The sequence below is a fragment of the Phaseolus vulgaris genome, chromosome 2 (genome assembly GCF_051622355.1).
Source record: "Phaseolus vulgaris cultivar YP4 chromosome 2, ASM5162235v1, whole genome shotgun sequence".
NCBI classification, from domain to species: domain Eukaryota; kingdom Viridiplantae; phylum Streptophyta; class Magnoliopsida; order Fabales; family Fabaceae; genus Phaseolus; species Phaseolus vulgaris.
The window spans coordinates 48,432,674-48,456,306 of NC_143499.1; the positions used below are offsets into that span (position 1 = coordinate 48,432,674).

At 31.6% G+C, this 23,633-nt stretch overlaps 4 protein-coding genes across 7 annotated transcripts; 3 read left to right on the plus strand and 1 right to left on the minus strand.

Moving 5' to 3' along the window:
- Positions 1-2,512: 2,512 nt before the first annotated feature.
- LOC137812866 (proteinaceous RNase P 1, chloroplastic/mitochondrial) lies at positions 2,513-6,849 on the plus strand. 2 transcript variants are annotated; one of them, XR_011081290.2, is made up of 8 exons: positions 2,531-3,990; positions 4,085-4,174; positions 4,273-4,454; positions 4,543-4,663; positions 4,911-4,982; positions 5,130-5,259; positions 5,564-5,637; positions 6,403-6,849. XR_011081290.2 is itself a non-coding variant. In XM_068615100.2 (7 exons), exons 1-7 carry the CDS (start codon positions 2,599-2,601, stop codon positions 6,636-6,638), a joined length of 2,223 nt encoding a protein of 740 aa, XP_068471201.2. In that variant the 5' UTR covers positions 2,513-2,598; the 3' UTR covers positions 6,639-6,849. The 2 variants fall into 2 exon arrangements, 1 of the variants encoding a protein (XP_068471201.2); XM_068615100.2 differs by lacking the exon at positions 5,564-5,637 and having other exon boundaries at positions 2,513-3,990.
- A 1,185-nt stretch (positions 6,850-8,034) lies between these two features.
- On the plus strand, positions 8,035-9,849 carry LOC137812867 (putative protein ABIL5). Its single transcript, XM_090297970.1, has 8 exons — positions 8,035-8,192; positions 8,281-8,363; positions 8,749-8,818; positions 8,947-9,046; positions 9,131-9,170; positions 9,238-9,392; positions 9,495-9,559; positions 9,652-9,849. The coding sequence occupies exons 1-8, from the start codon at positions 8,118-8,120 to the stop codon at positions 9,736-9,738; spliced, it is 675 nt and encodes a 224-aa protein (XP_090154096.1). The 5' UTR covers positions 8,035-8,117; the 3' UTR covers positions 9,739-9,849.
- Positions 9,850-14,788: 4,939 nt separating this feature from the next.
- On the plus strand, positions 14,789-18,615 carry LOC137812868 (uncharacterized). 3 transcript variants are annotated; one of them, XM_068615102.2, is made up of 5 exons: positions 14,789-14,978; positions 15,480-15,548; positions 15,635-17,329; positions 17,432-17,552; positions 17,874-18,615. In XM_068615102.2, exons 3-5 carry the CDS (start codon positions 15,650-15,652, stop codon positions 18,500-18,502), a joined length of 2,430 nt encoding a protein of 809 aa, XP_068471203.1. In that variant the 5' UTR covers positions 14,789-14,978; positions 15,480-15,548; positions 15,635-15,649; the 3' UTR covers positions 18,503-18,615. The 3 variants fall into 3 exon arrangements, with proteins under 3 accessions (XP_068471203.1, XP_090155315.1, XP_068471204.1); XM_090299189.1 differs by having other exon boundaries at positions 14,794-14,982; XM_068615103.2 differs by lacking the exons at positions 14,789-14,978; positions 15,480-15,548 and having other exon boundaries at positions 15,556-17,329.
- Positions 18,616-19,106: 491 nt separating this feature from the next.
- LOC137812870 (uncharacterized) lies at positions 19,107-20,180 on the minus strand. The gene is made up of 2 exons (XM_068615104.2): positions 19,762-20,180; positions 19,107-19,573 (listed from the first exon to the last, which is right to left on the minus strand). The coding sequence occupies exons 1-2, from the start codon at positions 19,897-19,899 to the stop codon at positions 19,430-19,432; spliced, it is 282 nt and encodes a 93-aa protein (XP_068471205.1). The 5' UTR covers positions 19,900-20,180; the 3' UTR covers positions 19,107-19,429.
- Between the last annotated feature and the right edge of the window lie 3,453 nt (positions 20,181-23,633).

Here is a 23,633-nt window from a genome sequence, read left to right on the forward strand (position 1 = left end):
ATGGGCCTTTGAGGAAGTTGTTATGATAGTGTAATTGTTCTGCATCCAAGGTTGACAGTTGACATAGGTAGAATGGGAACAAAATAACTAATTGTTAGGACAAGTTAAACCTTTACCTGCTGTTGACACCTTCCATTTTGTTTGTATGTGTAGTAATCTTGTTACAATTCCATTTTTCTTTGTTTACACCTAATATAGTTGAATGATTTCCAAGAATGGTTTGGTTGGTTTTATCTCAAAATAAAAAATTGCTTATTTGGTTAAGATCTGAGTGTTAGTTATATACATAGCATTTTATTGCAGTTCTTTAGTACTAGTTTTTCACTTATTTATTAATGTGTATGTATAAGCATTGATATGACCAAGAACTAGTTTCTGGTGAGTGGCTTTGGACCTTGGTTGATTCAACTCTGCAGTTTAGAATTTGTTTCCATCAAGAGGTACTCCTTCCAACTAGGAGTAAATACTTTTGTGCTTTGAAGTACAAATCTGAGTTTACCAAATTTCAAGGTAGCTTTAAAACATAATGACAAATTTTCTAGATAATCTAGGGAGAGCTCAAGTTTAACTAGCGTTGATGAAATTGAGCTTTTGATTAACTTAATGTAATTGCTGATCAACTTTATTAAAGTGTTCCCAATGTATGTTATGTATAATGAATGGTTATTGTGGTAAATTTTTATTTGAAGTAAATATAACTAAAAGTATAGTGGCAACTTTGAAGAATATTTATTTCTTAAGAACAAAACTACCAAGAATTCTCAACAAATTTTTTATCTTTCAAAAGGCCCTCTAGGGATTAAATTCTTTTGTCTTCACTCATCTTGCGAATTGTATTCTACATGCAAGTGTACCTATTTATATTAGAATATATGTTAAATAATGAATGGTAAAAGACAGAGTTATAAAATGCTGCCTGCACATTTTAAGTAGTTTACATGAACTTTTAAATATATCAATAGAATTGAAGTCATAAATAACAAATCTCCATCATGATTTGAATTTTACAAGTCATTTATTTTTGTTAGCGATGTTAATTAATTAATTTCTAGAGTCAATTACAGCTTGCAATGTTTAAACATTATAAGGTAGAAGAACTTTTGTCATTTGTTGTATCAGAACTAACAATCTTTTCTACCATTTGATCGCTTTGTATCATAACATTACAAATGAAATGAAATTTATCTTGATATTAATATGTTTTATCCTCTTATCATATATTTGGTTTCTTATTAAATGAATTATGCTCTGACAAATCACAAAACATTGTAAATTGTCACTCATGGGTTTTGTACTTGTCATAGATTTTACTTTTGTTGTTTACAGAGCAACAAGAATATACTGCAATTAAGATCATCGACATAATCTAAATCTAAATATAGTAATATGACTATCATTTATTTCTCTTATAAACACTAAACTTATATTTGTTTAACCTTTTTAAGTATTTGAGAATCCACTTTACAGATACTTTCAACCACAATAGAGTAAGACACTCTACATGAGTTTCTATTTTATAGTGATGACAGTTTTTGAGGTAAATTAAAATGAGCCACAAAAGGTGTACTAATTGTTTTTTGTTTTTAGTGTTCCAAATCTCTTTAGAAATTTCTAAATACGGAATATCTCTAATCCAATCTTCTTCATTAAGATGTTCGTCCAATTTTGAGAGGTGGATAGAGTTACTAGTATAGATACTTCGATGCTTAAGTCAACTGAGATGTCAATATATAAATTTGTAACGCATAAGTCTGCTGAGATGTCAACTGAGATGTCAATATATAAATTCGTAACGCATAAGTCTGCTGAGATGTTAATATATGAATTCGTAAGTTTAGAACTAAAAGAGACATTACATTTTATTTGTGGTTTTTTTTATTTATAATTTTTTTTTCACCTTCTTTCCTAATGACTTGGTCCAAACCCAATAAATCTTTTAATGAAACTTTATAGTTCCTAATTTGAAAGCTTAATTAACCAGTGAAATTTTCATTTCTTTATTATGAGTAAGCACCTAAATTCGGGTAGTACATACAAGATTTAGATTTAGAAAATCTGCTAATTAAGTTCATATTTTAAAAACCCTCTCTGTATATATATATAAAATTTTTGGTGTTGTATAGATAAAGTTTTGAACATTGAAATAATCTTTAAAAATAGTATAATGAAGCAAAATAAAAATACGTTTAATAAATTAAAAATAAAATCTTTATCTTATAAATACAATCTTCATAACTTATAATAACTTTGAGAAATTGGCTGGAAGTAGTCACAAAATTATATTATATAAGTTATTTATATTTTTAATAACGCAGACAAAATAGTTTTTAGTTTAATTATAATACATTTGGAGTAAAAGATATTTTAAATTGTAATGTAATGTTATATAATTAAAAATTGCAGACTTTAAAATTAGTCATTTTAGAAGTCACATCCATAGTGATGTTTAATTAGTTAATCATATAAATATTTTTATTATTATTTAAATTAATGAAAATATAATTCTTATCCCAGCAGAATAAACAGTGAAGAGAAAGATAAAGATAAAAGATATAATATCTGAGAATGAGGGTGAAGATGAAGAGGGTGGTGAGGTAGATGATGGCTCCCTTTGCCCTTTACTTCAACACTCTGCAATTTCGACATTCTCTCACTTTCTCGTACTCTAAGCCTAACCTTTCTCGTCTCTATCAACCTCGTCCTTCAAACAACATCGTTACTTTCATTTCCATCCAAACAAAACAACCTGCAACTCCATACTCTTCTCTCAATTCTCTATCTGAAACCGTTACATGGTTTGCCAAGACACCTCCTTTCTCTTTCAGAGACTGCAGGGGTTCTTTCCAAACCAAAGCTACCATCAGTGGCAGCAGTTGCACGGTCACCGAGACAGTGGAAAAGAAGACGAGGAAGAGGAAAAAGGATAGAGATAGCCCGCAAGTGAAGTTGAAGAATGCTTTGGACATGTGTTCTAAAAGGGGCGATGTTATGGGGGCGTTGTCCTTGTATGACTCGGCAATCTCAGAGGGTGTCAAACTGGGGCAGCACCATTACACTGTGTTGCTGTATCTGTGTTCTTCTGCTGCTGTTGGTGTTGTTCGACCGGCTAAAAGTGGAAATGGTGCTAGAACTCTCAATGCACGTGTTTCCTCTGATGGGGTTCTGAACGAGGGGTTCAGTGGACCAATGGATACCAATGACTCATCTTTTGAGTTGGATTGCAATGCTGAGTTAAATTCTGACTTGAGTTCCTCTGAGAAAGATGGGGGTTTTCTGGTGAGTGAGGAAGTCAAGAGATATGCGCTAGAGAGAGGGTTTGAGGTGTATCAGAATATGTGTGTGGATAAGGTTGAAATGAATGAGGCTGCGCTGACGGCTGTGGCTCGAATCGCCATGTCTGTGGGTGATGGTGACATGGCTTTTGAGATGGTGAGACAGATGAAGGGGTTGGGGATAAGTCCTAAGTTAAGGTCTTACGGTCCTGCTTTATCCATATTTTGCAATAATGGGGAAATAGATAAGGCATTTGCTGTTGAAAAGCACATGCTTGAGCATGGTGTCTACCCTGAAGAGCCTGAGTTGGAGGCTCTCTTGAGGGTGAGCATAGGAGCTGGAAATAGTGACAAGGTTTACTATGTGTTGCATAAAGTAAGAAGTAGTGTGAGGAAAGTATCTCAGGCCACTGCGTCTTTGATTGTTGATTGGTTTAAGAACAAGCCGGCTTCAAGAGTTGGGAAGAGAAAATGGGATAAGAGATTGATAAGGGAAGCAATAGAAAATAATGGTGGAGGCTGGCATGGGCAGGGTTGGTTGGGTAAGGGGAAATGGGAAGTTGCTCATACAACCATTGGAAAGGATGGAATGTGTAAATGCTGCGGAGTGCAGTTGACCACCATTGATCTCGATCCCATTGAAACTGAAAATTTTGCCAAGTCAGTAGCATCTATAGCCATTATGAGAGAAAAAGGCTCAAACTTCCAAAAATTTCAGGTAAGAAACTATTATAATGTGTATTTGGTCTAATCTCATTAATATTATAGATTCATGATGTTGCGATTGAAATATATGAAAATGTGCATTGCAGAAATGGCTTGACTACTATGGACCTTTTGAAGCAGTGATAGATGCTGCAAATGTTGGCCTTTTTGGCCAAAGGAAGTTCAAGCCACACAAGGCAAGTTACTGAGCGTGGAAAATACTCTTCTTTTTTCTTCCCTACTTGTTGTTCTTGTTATGGTTATTCATTATTTTCTTCTGAGATGAAAACTTTAGATCAATGTTGTTGTCAATGAAATGCGCCAAAGGCTCCCTTCAAAGAAGTTACCACTTATCATTTTGCATAATAAGCGCGTCAAGGGAGACAGAATGGATGAACCAGTCAATAAGGCATTAATTGATAAATGGAATAATGCTGATGCACTCTATGCAACTCCTTCAGGATCAAATGATGACTGGTAAGAACAAATGTTATTAATTTTTTTGTTATCTATCTGTTTGTACTGATTAGGCATACTGTGCTGCATTTACTAACCTGTGTTTCAGGTACTGGTTGTATGCAACTATAAAATTTAAATGCTTACTTGTTACCAATGATGAGATGAGAGATCATCTATTTCAACTTTTGGGAAATGACTTTTTCCCCAAATGGAAAGAAAGGCATCAGGTAATGCTCTTTGGAAAGAAGAGTTTTCTATTAGTTTGTTTTTGTTGTCATACTGATTTTATATAATATCTGATGAAATAAGGTTTAGTCATTGGTAATTAGTTAAATCATATATGGACAAATATATTTGCAATTCAAGGTCTAAATCATTGGTAATAAGGTTTCTCTTGAATTTATATTCCCTTTCTTTGATTATGTGCAATTTAAGCCCATCCTAACATTGGAATCCTTGTCTGCCAAATTTAAGGTACGCTTTAGTTTCTCTGACAGTGGTAGTCCAGTGTTTCACATGCCCCCTCCTTGTTCTGTTGTAATTCAGGTAAGCTCTTACCCTGTTCGAAAAACAGCCGAACATGAACACAAATTAAATTATATTTGGCTATAAATCTGAATTTGAAATAATAAAGATGTGAAGAAAAGAAAGAAACAAAGAAGGAAACATAACATGGCAATTGTGTGGTAACAGGAATCAGAGGAAGGCCACTGGCATATTCCAATTGAAACAGAACTTGATTATGAATCAGAAAGAAGATGGTTGTGCATTACCCGTGCTAAACTAGACATGGTTTGTAAAGATTCTTCCACATCATTTAAAGGTAATTGATGGAACACTCACTAAGGACCCTATCTGGTTTGCACTTACATGGCTGCTTTTACAATTTATTGTCTTAATTATTATTGTTTCAATGAGATTAATGATATCCTTCATGATAGTTTTGATATTTCTAAAAGTAAAAAATAGTTGTCAAAAAGAAATTTTTAAGCAGCAGTAGCAGCAACAACAAATTCATTATCAAAATACATGGTATATAGTAGAAGTTCATACTTTCCTACAGGTGTTTTAAACTCTAATCAATTGATGCTTCTTGTCTTAACTCTTCATAACATATGCTACCCAAGTACATCTGGACTAATATACAGTCAGCTAGCTTGTTATCTGTGATGATGAACATTGGGATTTCAGATGGTCAAAGGTTAGAATTGGAAATGCAAGAACTTTTTACTTGCTAAATTTATGTTCCTCTCCATTTTAGAGATTGCATTGAGGTGAAAACACTAATTTGACTTGATTTGTTCTTCCTTTATGCAACGGTTCATATAACTTTTATGCTCTTCTATAGATACTTATGTAGGTCCCTTTTGTTATTCACTTTTCTTTTAACATGTAGAGTCACTTCTCCACTCAATTTATCTGAGTACTAGCAGAGGCTTTTGAATTGTACTAATAAAAAATAGAAAGTTCATTTCATTTCCTCAAAAGAAAAAGAAAAGGAATTAGAATGCCATGTACGGCACAGGGAGTTCAGTTCTTCTAACATTATTATTACCTTTAAAAATCTAAGGGTAGCTCAAGCACCATTAAAATGGTCTAACTCTTTAAGTCCTCATCATTTATTCTCAATATATATTCACTGGCTAAGCTTTCTACCTAACTATTCACAAATTTCAAGTTATGATCCTTGAGTAACTGTTGCATGAAATTGTCATTAGCCTGATAAACATGTCTGTTACTGTTACAGTAGGGAATACCTCAAGAACTTAATTTTTTGTGCTCATTTCTGCTCTGCATCCTTGCACACGAGCATGGTTTAACAACTTGATGCCTACTTTTCTATTTTATGATTGGGAAGAGTTACTCCAATGTTTGCCATCGTTATTTATTGCAAATTATAAAGTTTTTCCTCTCAATTAACTTCATGTTATACTAATCCCCTCCTCATTTTCTTTCCTTTCGTTAGACTCTAAACACTTGCAAAAAGGAGAAAGTGGATCAACTACTAGAAATGCGTCTGAAAAGGAATCACACCATCAGAATCTTGTCAACCACAAAGAGAAAAGGGAAACGCCTCAGGAATTGTACAAAAGTGTTAGAAATATTTTTTTATCACCGGTATCCTCGGATAATAACTCAATATTGCCCGACATTGAAGCTGCAGAGTCGATTGGTGGTTGTACCATTGACTTTCAGATATAGATTTCCCATTGTCGTGTTAATTATCTTGAGCTATGGCACTAGAAATTATCATAGTGGTCTTATGTGAAGCTTCAGTGTAGTTTTATATTGCCGGGAGAAATACAGAAGATAATATGTAGTTCTAAATTATTATCTAGAATTAACTTCTGCCTTCAAACATTAAATTGTTGCTCACACATGGGACGAGATATTATTTGGTATTTAGCCCTCATCACAGCTTCAAATTTTTATTTTTCTTTTTGATAAGCAAATATTTGTTATTATAAACAATCCAAAAAACAAACACAAGGTGTGCCAGTGTTTGATACAAAAAGCTACATAACAGCCCACACGTATCCACTGTTGCTAGTTGATGGACAGCACACCAAATTTCAATTAAACAGTTCTTTGGTCATATGGTTCTAATCATGTTAACAAATCATAATTAAATCAAATTTGAACAGCAGAAGGCATCTCTGCATGTAGCATACCTTACTGAAGATATAAATAAGAGTAACATGTCATCGAGTTTGTAACTAAATTTGTACCTTTTAACACTTTTGTGACTGTGTAACGTTGATGTTCAAATCTTTTGTCCTTTACCAAGCCACCTCTTCCACTCTGCTACCCCGTACTTAGTATGTATCTATACTTCTATATGTTAGTCAATATAGTGAGAACAATCATGGTTGGTTATTGTTTCCTTCCTCATCTTCACCCAAATCTTCCGTTCATACACTCATTTTTCACGTTGTTTTGTAATAATAACTCACCCAATCAAGGTTGGTCGAATAAAATGAGATTTTGTATCTATCAGGTTGCTGATATATGTCTCTATTCGTCAGCGTGTTAAAGGTAAGTGTTCCTTTTTGTTGTAGAAGTATGTGAGGTGAAAGGCATTAACTATGCATAAACAATTATGATTATTTTAATTAAAAGTTCAAATGATATATATCCTACACATACATACATGTCACACATGAAACACCGCATGTTCTAAGCTGTTTAAGCCTCCAACCCAATAACCCTCCAACAAGTCATGTGCCTTTCAAAATATATATTATAAATATTATTAGCAACGACATATATCATATAATGACTGAGTGACTTGTTCTTATCAGAAAATTCAAGACGACAATTATAAGCTACTGTTTGTTGCATGATTGTCAATTTTTAAAGAAATGATGTGCTAGTAGGGTCTGTAATTGCATTTTACTGTGAGTCATTACTTTGAGGTTTTAATTAACTAGATGCCCATCAGGGTAAGAAACAGAATATCACGGGACTGAAACTGTTTATTTGTCATCATGCTCTATAATTGTGTGCTGACTGGTCATGGGCTACAGAATCTGTTTTTTAGGAGTCTTGTTTGTTTTACCATATCACAAGCCTCCAAAAGCCACATTACATAAATCCTCTTATAATTATTTGATGAGCCTCATTCAGAAAAGTGAGCATTATATTAGATCTTAAGTTTACAAGCATTAAGCCTGTAGCAATATGACGGAGTTGAATGTCAAGTCTATAGATGAAGCTGAGGTTGAAGAAACCATTCGCTTTGACAAGTCTCTTCAGGTTCACATCTAGACTCAACAATGGTGTATGTGTTAGTTTTATTTTTAAGTTCAATCTTTTGTTCATGCATATGGTGGTTGCATTGCAGGAGCTGAGGGAACTAAGGTCTCAACTATACAAAGCTGCAGAATACTGTGAAACAACTTTCTCTAAAAGTGAAGAGAATAATGAGTGCGTGCTCTAAACTCACCATGCTCTTACTCCTGCGCTATTGTGAACTTTACTTATTTGTATTTGGCTTAAGCCTCAAGTTAGCTTTCATTTTTGCCAGTTTGATTCCTTCACCTTCTTAGTCATTAACACGTGGCAAGACCTTATGGTGAGCCATTACTTTTCATTAACATCTTAAACTATTGTTACACAGGGTTCTTTTTTAACACCCCAACATCTGTATTGTGGCCTGTGAAGGGGTTTTCTCCTTTTGTCTCCCTGAGGTGCAGAGCCATATCAGTGAAAAATGGGCCTTAACATCCAGTTTTCATAGTTGTTTGTATGTCTAAATGGAATTCAGATGTGTTTCAAAGAGTATAAACTTAGGATGTATATAAATTTGGAGTGACGTGTTAAAAGAAAAGGCTCAAAATATCATATACGAAGCTGGGTTGCGAATCCAATGCCTTCAACAAGTTAGAGTTGCTTCACACAAATAAATCCCAAAAGGGCTTCAAATAAATGTTTTATTTAAAAATATCATCACATATAAACTTCTTCTGAACTAAATATCTAACCAAATGTGATATTTGTTTCTTGACAGAGACTTCTCTTGTGTCAGCAATATGCTCATAAATTGGCCCTATCAAAAATGCAATGGAATGAGAATTCACTTAGATTTCATTCTCGTTATTTATCACCATGTAAACCGAATATTTCCTTCATTCCAAATCAATCACAATGTTGTACCTTCACTCATTTTTTTCATTTGTTTTTCTGATCTGCAGCACCTCCCCTTTTGAGATCAAGCAGTAAAAGTGTAACAAGGTACTTCTCCATTACTAGTCAACTTGAAACTGAATCATATCTGACCTTTTTCATTAATCTAATGAAGAGATTTAAAAAATGAGGCTCCTTTAAAGTTAGAAGATAAACATTTACCAGAGACATTCGAGGATTTGCCACTCTTTATGTACACCCATAAGCCTCCAGTTCAGAATTTGATGCCAACCACAGCCACACTTAATAGCCACAATAATTTGGCCACGGGTAGGTACTTGGTAGCATAGTACTAAAATAATGTTATCTAGTAATTTTGGGGTTTCATCTCTAACATTTGACTCTTTGATATTTTCCTGCTTTAAACAATAGTGGCACCAATTAAGGATGATTTGTCTTCCTTTTCAAAAGTTCCAAATCCTAAATTCCATTTCCAAGTAAGTGTGTCCTCCATACTCTACCTTGCGACAATTAATTGGGTCCTTAAAGTCCTAAGGTTTTTTATCTGTGCATGTTTTTGCATGTGCAGAGTACACAGAAGGTTGGACGCCACAGAAGATCCTTGTATGGTAGTGACATCTTATGGCTCTTGAGGCGTTCAAAACGAGTCCAGTGAAAAACCAAGAACCTATTCATGTACAAATCTCCCTTTTGTTAATGTTTGGAAGTTTGATGAAAGTTATTTTCTTCAAAATATATTTGGGTATGAAAGATCATCTTATATCAAGATTTAGATGTGGGACATCTGACAGTATATAAATGCTCATTTAACTCAATTTGCGAAATGAAAATGCTTGGGATACCAACTACCAAAAAACTGGTCCCAAATGCAACCAAAATGGAAACTAGATGTAAATAAAGTGAGTAATGATCTTAGATCAGAAGGAGTGTGATATATCATAATTTTACTTACTTGTTTGAAGAATCTGGAAGCATGGCACTAATGAGACTACCTAAGTGTTTGACTCACATAAGGTACAAGTTATCTAAAGCACAATAACACCAAAGGTTGAAAATCTCATATCTACATTATATTATTACACAAGTGGAATATTATTTGTGTCAGGGAATTAAGTGCTCAAAGAATTAAAGTAGTAAGCATCCAATGTCACTTATTTTTTGGAGAAATTTACAAAAATAGTGCAGTTGTATTTAAAATTTGCAGAAATTGACAGATTTTTAAAAAATTACAAGTATAGGTAAGTTGTGCTTAAAAACACTACTACAAAATGAAGAATTCGTGGGCCAAAGCATGAGTTTGGTTTGGAAAAGTTTTTTCTATCTTCCGCTTAAGTCATGGATGAAGTACAACTTCATCACATTTTTTTTCCACACTAAAGTAGTGTCACTAAGCACAACTTCACGATGTTTTAATATTTTTTATATTTATTTTGTTGAAGTCGTGCCAGTAAATATATTTTTCAATTTTTCTTTATAAAAATGTGTTTGGTCACTTGGTATATCACTTAAGTATAGAATTTTAAAAAGAAAGCCATGAGTGATTGTCCCACTTTGTAGGAAATTCTTTTTAAATTTTATTAATTTGAATGTTTTTAAAAAATAGTTTAATATAATGTTGAAAATTTTAGTTAATTTAATTAAATAATCAAACTTCTATAACTAAATTCGTCTCCAAATTACCTGTAAAAATAACTACTTAGTTTGTTACCATCCTTTAGTGATAAAAGGAAATACAATAAAATTGTTTTTGTTGAACAATGCATTTTGAGAATTGTCTAACAAATGCAATAGACCTCGTAATAGGTCAACCTATCCAATCACATATTTTAACACTAATCGGAAGCCTATTGATGTTAGATACATCGAGTAATAAAGTTAATCTAATGTATTTTTTTGTTATTGACAAATCTTAATTATGTGTCAAATTACATTTAGAGATAAATTATTTTACCATGTTTGTATTCTAAAGTATGGAGTTGACTTCAACTAAGAAAATATTTGAGGTTACATGTTACTTTTGCAATCATAGGCTTGGGATTGCATTGCTGAAAATACTATTGCAAGTCTTGGTTTTCCATTGGTGAAAATATTATTTTTATGCCTTAAACAATATACTTTAAAGTTTAAATTACATTTTGACTTTTTTGTTTTATTTTTATAAACTAATTATTATTTATTATAGGTGGTCTTGTCCAACACAAAGGACAATCACACCTACATATGCGTCCCACCTATTATGTAGCACATTTGACCACTTATAGCCAAAAGAGGTTATTAATCAAATCATAATTATATTTTTCTCCAAATAAGTCTTTTATGACACTTGTTGTAACAACAAGTTTGTTGCAACTTTTTGTGGACATCTTATCGTACAAATATCATCATACATTTTATCAATATTGACATCTTTGATATGAGTCGGACAATTATTCCCCTTATATGTTTTGTCAAAGTAGAGTTTCATCAAGTTGACCGGATTATAAGATAGTTTGGACTTTGATAATGTATTCCTACCAACTTGTTAAACATATATCAGGTCCATAAAGAAGACATGAGAGGAAAAATAAATAAATATTGACCACAATCACCAAAAGTGGATAACAATGTAAAATGATTGACATAACTATCTAATTGAAGGAAATGAGTTCCACAAAAATGGTCATTTGCATTCTGTTGCACCATATATGCAATGGTACCTTCAACATACTAACACATGTCACCTCAATAAACATCAATATCAAATGAAAATGTAAGTTCACTTTCTAATACATTTGATAATATAGTTTTTATTCATACTCAATTAATCATTACTTTTCTAAGTGTATGACATATCTTAGGAGCCTTAACAACCTCAATCATACTATCAACATATTGAATCTTTTTCTAATGCTCACCAACTTCAACCATAGTATGTTGGTCAATCTAATTTTCAACCACCTCCAATGTTCGTATACATGAATAATCATCACATCATGCATGTTCAACCTTCATATCAACAAGTTGTTTACACATATAATATTTTTTCATCTCAACCAAATATTTCTTTAGACCCGTCAAATAATATCTTTGTCACTTCTACACCAATACCGCACTCTACATACAATCCAATGTCATTTATGAATTGTTCACAAAAGTATGATAATGCTAGTGAGGAGGATGGAGAGGAACATGATGGTGATAATAATATTCAACAACAAATTCACACGAGTTACACAACCATCTCACTTATCTACGGAACATGAAACACATCCAAGGCCTAGAAGACAAATGTAAGTTTGTGACACTGATTCTTAGAGCTAAATATTCTTTTGTTATTATAATTTAAAATTTATTTTATTACAACTGAAACATGTATTTTAGTGTTATTATTATTAATTTCCCAATTTGCATTCAATTAACATAAATATTTTGAAATTGTCTTTTCCAAAAGTACTTACTTATTCCAGTCATCAATTTGCATAAATTTCTGTATTTTTTATTTTTTTTTGTGGTTCAGTCTTTTCTTCCCTCCACGTCACTGGTATTGATTGCGAGTATGAATTGAATTGAAATTAATCAGAGTCCTACCCTTTTATCACACTCCTTTATACCAATTCTTAAAATGTTATTAAAATAAAACGCAAATTTGTTCATATACGAATAACAATTTTATTTATATTTATTGAGCTCATTTAAAGAATTCATTAACTTCCTTTTGTACAAACTGTAATAACAAAATACAAGTATCAATTATTATCATACTGATACTTAAAACATAGGACTTCAGCCGTCAAATGTAACATGAACTATATTATACTTCATTTCATTCTATATAATACACGCTTTTAAGAGTAATTTGTTCCTTTTTATTTGTATTTTGAATTTTTTAAAATAATATAACTTTTTTCACTTTTAATATATATTGAAAATCATATTAATATTTAATTTGAATAAAAGAACATTAAACACTAATATATAAAAACAGAGTGTTACTATGCAAAGTGATTATGCAACTATCAGCATTATAAAATCCCTGTTAGGAAGTAATTTTTCTACAAAAACTGAATGTATGAATAAAAATAATAAAATCAGAATTATAAAAATATTACTTTAATTATTTTAAATTGAGCGTATATAAAAGAATGGTAGTTATGAAAAAGTAGAAAGAGAAAACCTGAATTGTTTTTGTGAATGATAAATATAGGTGGGATTAAGTGCCTTTAAGTTGAAACTAATTGAATACCGAATTTTTTGATGATCAAAAACAACAATTCTTATTAACATTTTTAAACAAATAACTACCACTTTTTTTCAACTTATTTTCTAAAATAAATTTAAGACACAAGCATTGAGTGAAAATAGTGTGGACAATAAAGAAATAGAAGGAGGAAATCATTAAAAAGCTGATTTCTTAGTTAGTTTTACTCTATTCTTTTATATATTTTCATTTTTTATATTTTATTTTTTCTCTGATTTATTAATCTCTTTGACAAGAAAAAGAAAAAGTGGAAAGAATAAAAATACGTAATTAAAAGATAGAAAAAGTTTTAAAAATAGAGTAAAAACATGCACGTTTGATTTTAAAATTAGTAAAATTAAAATTAAATAATACTGTAATAATATATATATATATATATATATATATATATAATTTTTTATTAATTTCCGAAGAAGTATTGGTTTTATTTTGTATTTACAATAATATTTCATAAAAAAAATTATGACAGTTGGTGAAGACTTTTTTATACAAACCAAGAAAAACGTATAATTTTAAATGAATTAGTTATTACATATCTTCCAGTTTTCTCATTTTAATCTATTATTATGAATAATTGTTTTTTCCGATGCTATAAAAATTAATTGTGTTCACTCTTTATATTAATTAAATTAAGAATATCACTATAACAAAATTAAGTTATTTTGAAATTTTAAAAGTAACAAATAAAAATAATAATATTTTATTAAATAACTGGATTTTAGAAAGAAACGGACTCAACTCAAGATAATTCTTAGTTGAAATATATATTAAATGAACACTCTATTAAAGTACTATATCAACCAATGCAACTGTTATCGTTTTATGGAAAAAAATTAAAATCATTATTAATTATATTGAAATAAATATTAATTATATAAACTTTAATATTCAATTAGCGTTAGTTTTGCAAAAAAAAAAAGGTGTAGACCATTGTTTATTTCTTAACTCTTTCATTTCCACAAAATCAAACAACCTAAGCTTTTCATTTGTTTTTTTCTCTCTGTCCGTTTGTTTCTTCTTCTTTTAGCTGACTCCTAAATCAAACATTTTTATGTTTCTTTTCATCTTTTTTCTCAGTTGTTTTTACACTAATTGAAGTTGAGTTGGGTGAAGCCTTTGGTGATGGTAGGAAGTAACAATCATTTACCTATATGATATCATTGATTAGCCAATTAGCCAGAATTGAATGACAGTTTAAGTGAGGAAATGTGATGTCAGTGTTGAATCTCCACACCCCACATGAAAAGTTAACACGTCCTTTTTATGGTCATTCATTGTAGAAGTCTTTTTATAGAAAAGAAAAAGGGAAATAGTACTATTGTTTTGAACTGATTTTTTTGGCTTCACCAACTGCAGTGCAGTGCCAGTCAGTTCAACATGTCTACGACCAAAACCATTATCTCTCATTTATTGCATTCATAATCTTTAATTGATCCCAATAAATAAACCAAGTAAGCAACTTTACTTTACCTTACGTGTGTGTTACCCCCGTGAGTCTCTACTATAGGACTAGGACTTCATTCGTGTGGTTCCTCATTCTTATACCAACACAACATCTTTTCATGTTTTCATCACTTTCTTCCTCCTCTTTATCTTGTTTCTTCTGCTGATTCTCACATCTCTGCCTGACACCGTTTGGGATTAATGCTGAGAAAAGGGTAGGTATGCATGAAACTATGACTCCCTTTTGTGTGCTTTTGAGCTTTATCTTGTGTTTTGGTTTCTCTGTGGCATGTGAGTTTTCTTTTCTTTCTTTTTTCTTGAAGAAAGGAAGCATGGGAAATGTAAGGTTGTATCAACTCTGAGGATGAAGAATAAGGAGAATATCTTTTTATTTAGGGAACAAAGAAAATGTAAAGAAATCAAGAAAAAAGGAGTCTTTTTTCTTATAAAATTTCTATACTAAAACCCTTATGAGTTTAGTGGTGATTCACTCACAGATTAACTCTCTCTGTCTGAAAAAAGTTACTACGAGAATGAAGTCTGATAAATATGCATTAGCTTAGCCTACAGTCCAGTCTTAAATGTTACGATACAGACATGTCTTTTTTTTTTCCTTTGTTGATGTTTCTTTGATGTATCTTTATTTTGGACAATATTTGTTGATGGGGACTGATTATTTAAGTGCTTATTTGAATGCTTAATTGCATATGTTTCAGTGGGACAAAGTGACAGACAAGTATTATATGTCGGCTATAGAACAGTGAAATTCAAGGGGACTAGACCATGTAAGTATTCTGTAAAAAATTATTAGAATTGTTGAGTGTTTTAGAACATAAACAAATTCAGTCTGTTGTTGAAATTTATGTGACAGAACAAGGACTAAGTCATGTATAGATCATTTCTGAAATGTGATGATCCAAAAGGAGTTATAGGATGTGGGACAATCAGGAAATACAGGACTCGTTCTCACAAAGTGAAGGACAAGACAAAAACGCAGAAGACATGTGAAATAATGGAGACATCCTTGATCAATAAAAGATACAAAGAGGAGAAGAAGGTTGCCAAAGAAGGCCTTGGAAATCTCATTGGCCCATCATCTTTGCAGCTCACAGAGGTCTCCGAAGAGGATCGTAGTTGGAACAACATGCTAGATTCATGGTCTAGAGATATTATAGGTGAAGGAAAGTCCGAAGATATTGCAAAAGATATTTTAAAAGGAGCTCTTGATCTGCAAGATTCTCTAAGCATGATACGCAAGTTGCAAGAGGAGGCCTCACAGCATACAGCTCTTTTTGGGAGAAAACATACTACGAAATCAGAAAGAGACAGAATTGATGGAAGCAAGATTGGTAGAAGGCAAGCTAATCTATTTGGGGAACAAAGTAATGCAAAGGGGTTTCAAAGACCACAGCCTTCTGCAGGTGGTTCTTCAAGTAACTGCAAAGAGGAACTTAAGAAGGTGATTAAGGAGAGTTTGGTTAGGCAAAGTATGTTTCCAGAGACCACTGAAGGATTTGATTCAGGTTTAGAAACTTTTTCTATAAGCACAAGCCAATGTTCTGGGGTCAGGACTAACAACAGTCTTTCTGATCCTTCTTTATCAGCAATAGCTTCAAAGATTGAAAGAGGACCTAGCCTAGTTTTCAAGCTGATGGGTTTAGAGGAAGGCCCCTCAAAATCATTTGCAGCTGTTAAGCAAAAACTGTTGGATTGTGAGATAGATATGTCAAAGGTCAGAAAGAATGATTCTATACCTGAGAGGGTTAATCCAGAACAAAGAGCCCTGAGGGAAACTCTTGACACTATGCATTTCAAAGGTATTTTGAAGGAGAGTTTTGTCAAAGATTCTAAGCTTCATGTGCATCATTTCAATGATACCAGTTCCAAGCAGTTTGTTGATTTATCTCACATTGCACTAATGAAACCTCAATGTACTCTATACCAGCAATCAGAAAAAAGTACCTATATTCCAGTTCTTCCAAAAGAGTTAACAAAACTGAGAGGAGAAATATCCTCTTCCAAAACTATCAAACATAGAAAAGGTTCCAGTTCCACCAACATGGGAAAAGAAATGGAAACGGGTATCAGGAAACGGCTTAACAAAGTGGAAGGACCTAAATTTCACAAAGAGGTTATTAAACTGGATGCAAAAGGAAGCAATCCTGTTGAAGAATATTCAGGTAAGGTAAAACTATATTGTCACATTGGTCACACGTCACATGTAAATGAGACAATTGATAGAAAATGGAAGGTAGATCCCATTGGTAGAAAACAGCCAGAAAATGATATCTCACAACCTACAATTGTGGCAAAACATCAATACCAACGAGAAATCCCCTCCACAAAATTGAGGAAGCTGAAAAGTGGATCCAGAATCGACAAGGATGAGATTTCCTGCCTAAAGAGTACAAGCTCAAACAACATCTCCACTCAAAAAACTAAGAATACCAAGGACGTTAATGTTGAGACTAAAAAAATTAATTCCATGGTAGATTCTTTAACAGGTAGAAAGAATCAGATGAAAAAACAAAGTCCTGTTGCTGAGCCAGAACCAGCTAAACTAACTGTAAGTTTACCTTTTATTCTGTGTATACATATATATATTAACCAGAAAATGGAATGAGATTTTCAATCTGAGTCTGAATTTACAATTCTTTATTATGCATAGGTTGAACAAATCAGGCAGAGAGAAAAGAAGAAAAATTACCCTGAGATTAGAATCTCCACTAGACTAGAAGATGAGCTCCTGATGGTGTGTGAAGCAGATGGCTTCATAAATAATATTGGAGGTAAGCTTATCAAGTTATTCCTGCTGACAGAATTGAAATGAAACTAAAAATGCATTTCTATGGTGCATCGTATGTGTATGTATGCTTATCAAATATATGGAAGTAGCATGCCTTCATAATTTCTTGAGCAATGTAGAAACAAGTAATTTAGTATCTAATTTCTTTAGTATTGTTCTATAATGACAACTTAATTCAGTCATTGCTTTGTATTCTGTTATCCTAAGCTTACACCCAGGAATAAATAGAGAACTTGATCACATGACATGCATTTTCATTCTGTGCGTCTTTGTGTAACTTATTTGTCTCATTTTGACACCACAGAAAAATGCAAGCTGAGGAAGAGTTCTTCAGGCGATGAGCTCATTATGGCGCTCAAATCTGAACATAAAAATGATGCTATCACTGCTTACAGCATTGACGCTGACAAAGAAGGCACAGAGCTGAAACATTTTCTTCTAACGAGTCCATCATTCATAGGACATACAAAGAAGCTCTTCAATCTTGATGTGGATTGTCCCAACACCCCACAAAAGGATGAAACTATTTCAAGCAGGGCCAATACGAGGCTTTATTTGGATTGCGCATACGAACTCACTGAACGTAAAAGTCTTCAAGACTCTCAAGTGGTTCCTTCTCTCTTGCCACCATGTGGGGGGAACTCAACACTACACATCTCCTTAGACAGGTTGGTGGAAGAAATCTGTGATGGCATTGAGAATCTAAAATTTTACAGAGAAGATTATGATTCTTGGGAGGAAGATTTTGCAGACAATGACGTGTTTGCAATGATGGAGAAAGACATGAAGTGCAACGGAGAGATTAATGGAATCTGGGAGAGTGGTTGGAGGACAGGCTTTTGTGCAGATGAAGCTCAACTAGTTGTCAATAAAATACAGAGCATGCTTATAAGTGGATTAATTGAGGAGCTTGTTATAGATTTATCAGCTTAATTTAATTTTTACTCAAATAATTCAGGAAAACTTACTTTAGTTTTTCTAACTTCAATTGTTCTAATCAAATTTTATTTTATATTTTTAAATTAATAAAATTCAGTATCAAATCACTTTTTTTTTTGGATGTAAGAGTTATTTAGTGTCTTCATATATATTTTTATGTTTTGGGTGTTTTTTTTAGGTATCAGTTTTGCATATTAATATCACATCATTTCTAATAGAGATATAATTGTTAGAAATTTATTGATAAATTAAGTTTTGCACTGAATTTCGGAAAGAAAAATAGAGACACCCTTTTCAAACATAAACACTCCCACACCTAATAAATAATATATATTATAAGTCACAGTATTATGGTTTTTACTATTTGGCATCTATGTGTATTCTAAATTTTATTTAATCTATGGGTAAAGATAATTTTCCCCAGATTAATCCATTTCACATTAAAAAAATATTATTTTATTATAATATAATACTTTATTTATAAAAAAAAAGGTTTGTTGAATAGTTATTTGTTTCTACATTTTATAAACAACACTTGCTATTTATAAAACGACACATCCTATTTTATCATTTACCCTTCGAAAATGAGAAAAAAAAATCAAAAAAACTGAGACAATTTTATTTATTTGTTTATTTTACATAAAGCAGAGACAACATCTTAATCATTGTTGGACAGATACACGCATTGGCATATGAGAATCTAGAGTGGTCGAAATGGTCCATTTGAGAGACAAGATGATGGAGACATTTCATCAGTCATACATACACAGTTCTTCCATGCTTGAACATCTCAAATATTCTGCTGCTGCATGGAACCAAAATCAGATGAAGAGAAGGGATGAACCAAAAACCTACCCTGCATGTGGATGCTTCTCTCATAACCAAACCCTGTATTTTATCTCAGATTCTACATAGCATAAATCAAGAAGATGTCCCTTTAAAGATAAGAAAATTAAGAGTCTCCAAGGCAAAATATATGAAAGTCCCTGATGAATGGGTGAAATAGCACCCAAAATTGGATCCCACCACACATTGCCACCCATTCCCATACACACTATCAAATTCCTGAAAAATCAAACACATCATCAATGGAAAATAACACATACACCCCAATGGAACAGACACTAGTCTTCATTAATTTTTCTGTTAAAAAAACTGAATTTTTAAAAACTGATTAATGCTAGATTATGTTCAGAGAATAATTGGAGAAGAGTAAATGAGAAAAAAGAGAAAAAAAGATGAAAAAGAGGCACCTTTTTTATATGGGCAGCAACAGAAGTGCAATCAGAAACATCATAGAGATCAAGGGCATGAGAAGCAGAGGCCATGGCATGGATCTGCATCTTGGGTGACATGTCTGTTTCTTTCACCAAAGCTTTGCCTTCCAACATCCTTAATTGAAGTGATTCTGGTTCTCCTGAGTTGTTGTTGCTCTTTGTTACAAGGATTTTGTAGTGTAACAATCTGTTATGTGTGGCTGAGATTGTGGCACCAGAACAGAAGAATGAAGAAGGCCCAGTTCCAACTTATTCTAGCGCTGGTTTCAACAATGATGCATTGCTGATTTGAGTGATCTTATTATTGATGGGGCGACACTACTTTAAAGGATACACGTAACCTTACACCACCTTTATTTTCACCTATCTCTTGTCTCCTTCTGCTCCTCTTTCTCTCCAACAAAACACAACCAATGTCTATCAAAAAATATGTTTTGCAACTGTTTATTTTACTCTGGATACGCGTTGAGAACACATAACCCCTTAAGAAATGTGGCAAGTGAAAGCTGTTAATGAAGAAATGTAGCAATTTTCCCAACATTGATGCAAGACTAAATATAGTATGAGTTGTTTTTACAGATTAATAGAAGAATAATGATATCTACCTTTTGTAAATAAATACCTACTAGGAAAAATATTTGTTCAAGCATGTATTGTGAAAAAAAAAGGTTTTATAATAGTTAAAAATGAATTCATAAAAACTTGTGTTTCGAAAAAGTATTTAATATATTGATAATTTTAAATGTTGTATTATTGTTGAATATTTCTTAATTGGAAATGTCAAAAAGGTTGGCGGGGTTAACTTACGTATCTCTCCTTCTCGTTCCTTCGCAAAACAAAACAATATTAAATTTAGCAATAATTAATATTATCTTTAAATTATTAAAATTTCATTCCCCTAAGTGCTTTACTCGATTAATAAATATGGAGGTGTTTTTAGGCAAAAGAAAATACTAATATAAAATGAAATTCCCATATACGCTTCTTCTTACTTTAGAAACTCATGCATCGAACTTTGTGCAAACTCGTAGCAAAGGATTAGGACGAAAATTAGTGCAGATTAGGAAGAATCTTCCCACTCAAATAGAAATTAGTTGTAATCATTGTGGTTGATGTAAGTAATTAGCATTAACTAATTAATCAGTCGGTCATGGTGAGTTGGGCTTAGAAATTTAAGTATTAAGTGATACATTTTAAGTTAATCCAATTTTATAAAACTGACTTATAAGATTATAAAACGAGATTTGCATTCACTTATGTATTATAAAATATCTTAATCTGTAGTTGATATAAGATATCCAACACTTACCTTTCACGTCGAGACTAACAACTTAGGCACAAAACTATATATTAGGAATAGTATGGTCTTATAATAGATGGTCTCTGATAAATCCTACCAACAATAATCCAACGAAAAACTATTTCAGTTATTTAATCATGATGAAAATAATTATATGTGAATTTATTAAAACAAACGAATATATATATAGTAAAATAAATAGAATAATTCCTTATTTATGTACTGAGAAAAAAAATACAACAAGCTATTTGTAAAGGTAAAAAACTAAGTAAAAAGCCAAAAGAAGAAATAAAGACAAGTCGAATAGAATAAAAAATAATGAAGTATGAGAAATTATTAGAAGGTCGCGTAAATAAGCTTCCAATAAGATGATTTTGTATGGTAATGTGATTTGATGGAAGGAAAATTGGTGATTCTCTTAATGTAAAAAGAGGTAGAATGAAAAGTTGTTACAATTGTATTGTTGTATTTTGTTTTTATTATAATTAAAATATGATTTGGATGTGTCACGTAATGTGTTTATAAATTTATTGGGTTAAGCCGAAAAGATAAGTGTGATGAGTTTGTTTGTATAATAATAATAAATAAAATAGTTGGATATGGGTGACCCTGATCCCTTTTGACCCGTTATTGGTTTGCTAAAAACAAGGTAAGATAGAATGGTTTGCTATGCGTGAGTCGGCTACTTTCTTTATAATTTTTTTAAAAATAAATAAATAAACATTTATTTATATTAAAAATATATTTAATTATGTAAATATTTTCTAAATTTTTAATCAATTAATGTTTCTAATCTATTTTTACATATTAAATTACACTGTGATTAATAATTATAACTTAATTTGTAAAGTTTAAATTAAGTTACATATTTATATTTTTCAAATAATATAATATACAAGTTTATTTATTTTTTAAATATTTTTTATTTTAAAATTGAAAAAATTGGACAGATTAGGCTGAAAATAAATTCAACCTATCATTCTTTAGTTATTTATTTACTGATAGTATGTATGTACTCCCATGAGTAAAAAGAGGACGTTAAAGAAAGTCTTCACTATATCTAAGTAATTTTGTGAGTATTTGATATTTTTGATGTTATAAATTCTTAAATAGATCCTAATATTTATACAGTAAAATTACTATATTTCTACAATAAAAATATTTTTTAAATATAAAAAGTTGTAGATCGAACTCAAATATTGTGGAATAAAATGACAATGATAGGTTAAGGTACTCGTGAAGAATAAAAATCATATTTATTATAATATTTTCCATTTAACAATTTAAAATAATAATATTTTTATTATATTATTTATTTTTGAATTTAAATTTCTTGCATATATTATTATTATTAAAGTAAGTTGTCAAATTATTATATGTTTTTATGTCACTAAAAAAAAGTATTACTTTCCTGATAAGATATGAGGGCGATGAAGACTACTCCATGAGGGAGTATTATGTGTGTAATGGTTCGTAACATATTGAAATTGACGCATGTTATTAGTGTGGTTAATAGCTTTATGACAAATCCTACACATGTGTTATTGGGAGGATTTGAAGTGGGTATTGAGATATCTTAGTGGAACAATATCATCTGGTATAATGCATAAACAATCTACTCAACACAAAGTTATCATGGAGGTTTTTGTGGATGTTGATTATGAAATAAATGTTGATATTTGAAAGTCACTTTTGGGTATATTTTTACATTGTTTGAAAATGCAACTTGTTGGAAATCCAACTTGCAATCAGTGATGACTTTATCTACTACCCATGTAGGGTATATCACGCCCACAAAAGGTATATCACACACAAAAATAGTGAAGGATGTACTATGGTTAAATGGGATGGTTGAAGAGTTAGGTATTGTGCATGACTTTGTGGTTGTTCATTATGATAGTTATAATGACATACATATAATTGATAATCAAATTTATCACGAGAGAACGAAATACATAAATGTTACATTACACTTTGTAAGAGACACTATGGAGTATGAGGTTCAGGCTCGAGAGGATAACCTCAACGGAGAATCTTGCATTTGTTTACAAAGTATTTGCCAAGATCGATGTTTGGACGATATTTGGAAGTGATCAATTTTTCGTATGAGAAAAAAAAAACGAAGTTTGGAACTCTTTTGTGATTTGGAGTTAAGATAGAAAATTGTAATGATTGACCATAAATCATGTGCATCAAATTATGTCCTATAAAGCTTAGTCAAATGATTGTACCATCTTATTAGTATATCATCTACTATAGATCGTATAGTAGTGGTGTGACTGACCATATAGTGCAACCATTTATTAGACTTGTATGCTTTGATATTTTTTGTTATTCATTTAGTTTATGTTCTATATATAGATATCATCATAGACATGAATGATACACTTTATTGAGTCAGACTTTGTGTACAAAACCTTATAACGTTAATAAAAATGTCTTATTTCAATTTTATTGTTTTTCTTACTTGTTATTATTGTAAACCCAACCATTTTCTTTGCTCGCAAATAAACGTGGGTATGTAAATAGACCCACCATTCAAATACAC

Excerpts from the sequence above, each read along its gene's own strand:
- LOC137812867 (XM_090297970.1), top strand. The coding sequence starts at position 8,118 with ATGACGGAGTTGAATGTCAAGTCTATAGATGAAGCTGAGGTTGAAGAA. Across the intron at positions 9,047-9,130 it reads TTCTCGTTATTTATCACCAT|CACCTCCCCTTTTGAGATCA; the intron begins GTAAACCGAATA and ends TCTGATCTGCAG. Across the intron at positions 9,393-9,494 it reads CCACAATAATTTGGCCACGG|TGGCACCAATTAAGGATGAT; the intron begins GTAGGTACTTGG and ends TTTAAACAATAG.
- LOC137812868 (XM_068615102.2), top strand. The coding sequence starts at position 15,650 with ATGTATAGATCATTTCTGAAATGTGATGATCCAAAAGGAGTTATAGGA. Across the intron at positions 17,330-17,431 it reads CAGAACCAGCTAAACTAACT|GTTGAACAAATCAGGCAGAG; the intron begins GTAAGTTTACCT and ends TATTATGCATAG. Across the intron at positions 17,553-17,873 it reads CTTCATAAATAATATTGGAG|AAAAATGCAAGCTGAGGAAG; the intron begins GTAAGCTTATCA and ends TTGACACCACAG.
- LOC137812866 (XM_068615100.2), top strand. The coding sequence starts at position 2,599 with ATGATGGCTCCCTTTGCCCTTTACTTCAACACTCTGCAATTTCGACAT. Across the intron at positions 4,455-4,542 it reads TCAGGATCAAATGATGACTG|GTACTGGTTGTATGCAACTA; the intron begins GTAAGAACAAAT and ends CCTGTGTTTCAG. Across the intron at positions 4,983-5,129 it reads CTTGTTCTGTTGTAATTCAG|GAATCAGAGGAAGGCCACTG; the intron begins GTAAGCTCTTAC and ends GTGTGGTAACAG.
- LOC137812870 (XM_068615104.2), bottom strand. The coding sequence starts at position 19,899 with ATGTTGGAAGGCAAAGCTTTGGTGAAAGAAACAGACATGTCACCCAAG. Across the intron at positions 19,574-19,761 it reads TTGCTGCCCATATAAAAAAG|GAATTTGATAGTGTGTATGG; the intron begins GTGCCTCTTTTT and ends TTGATTTTTCAG.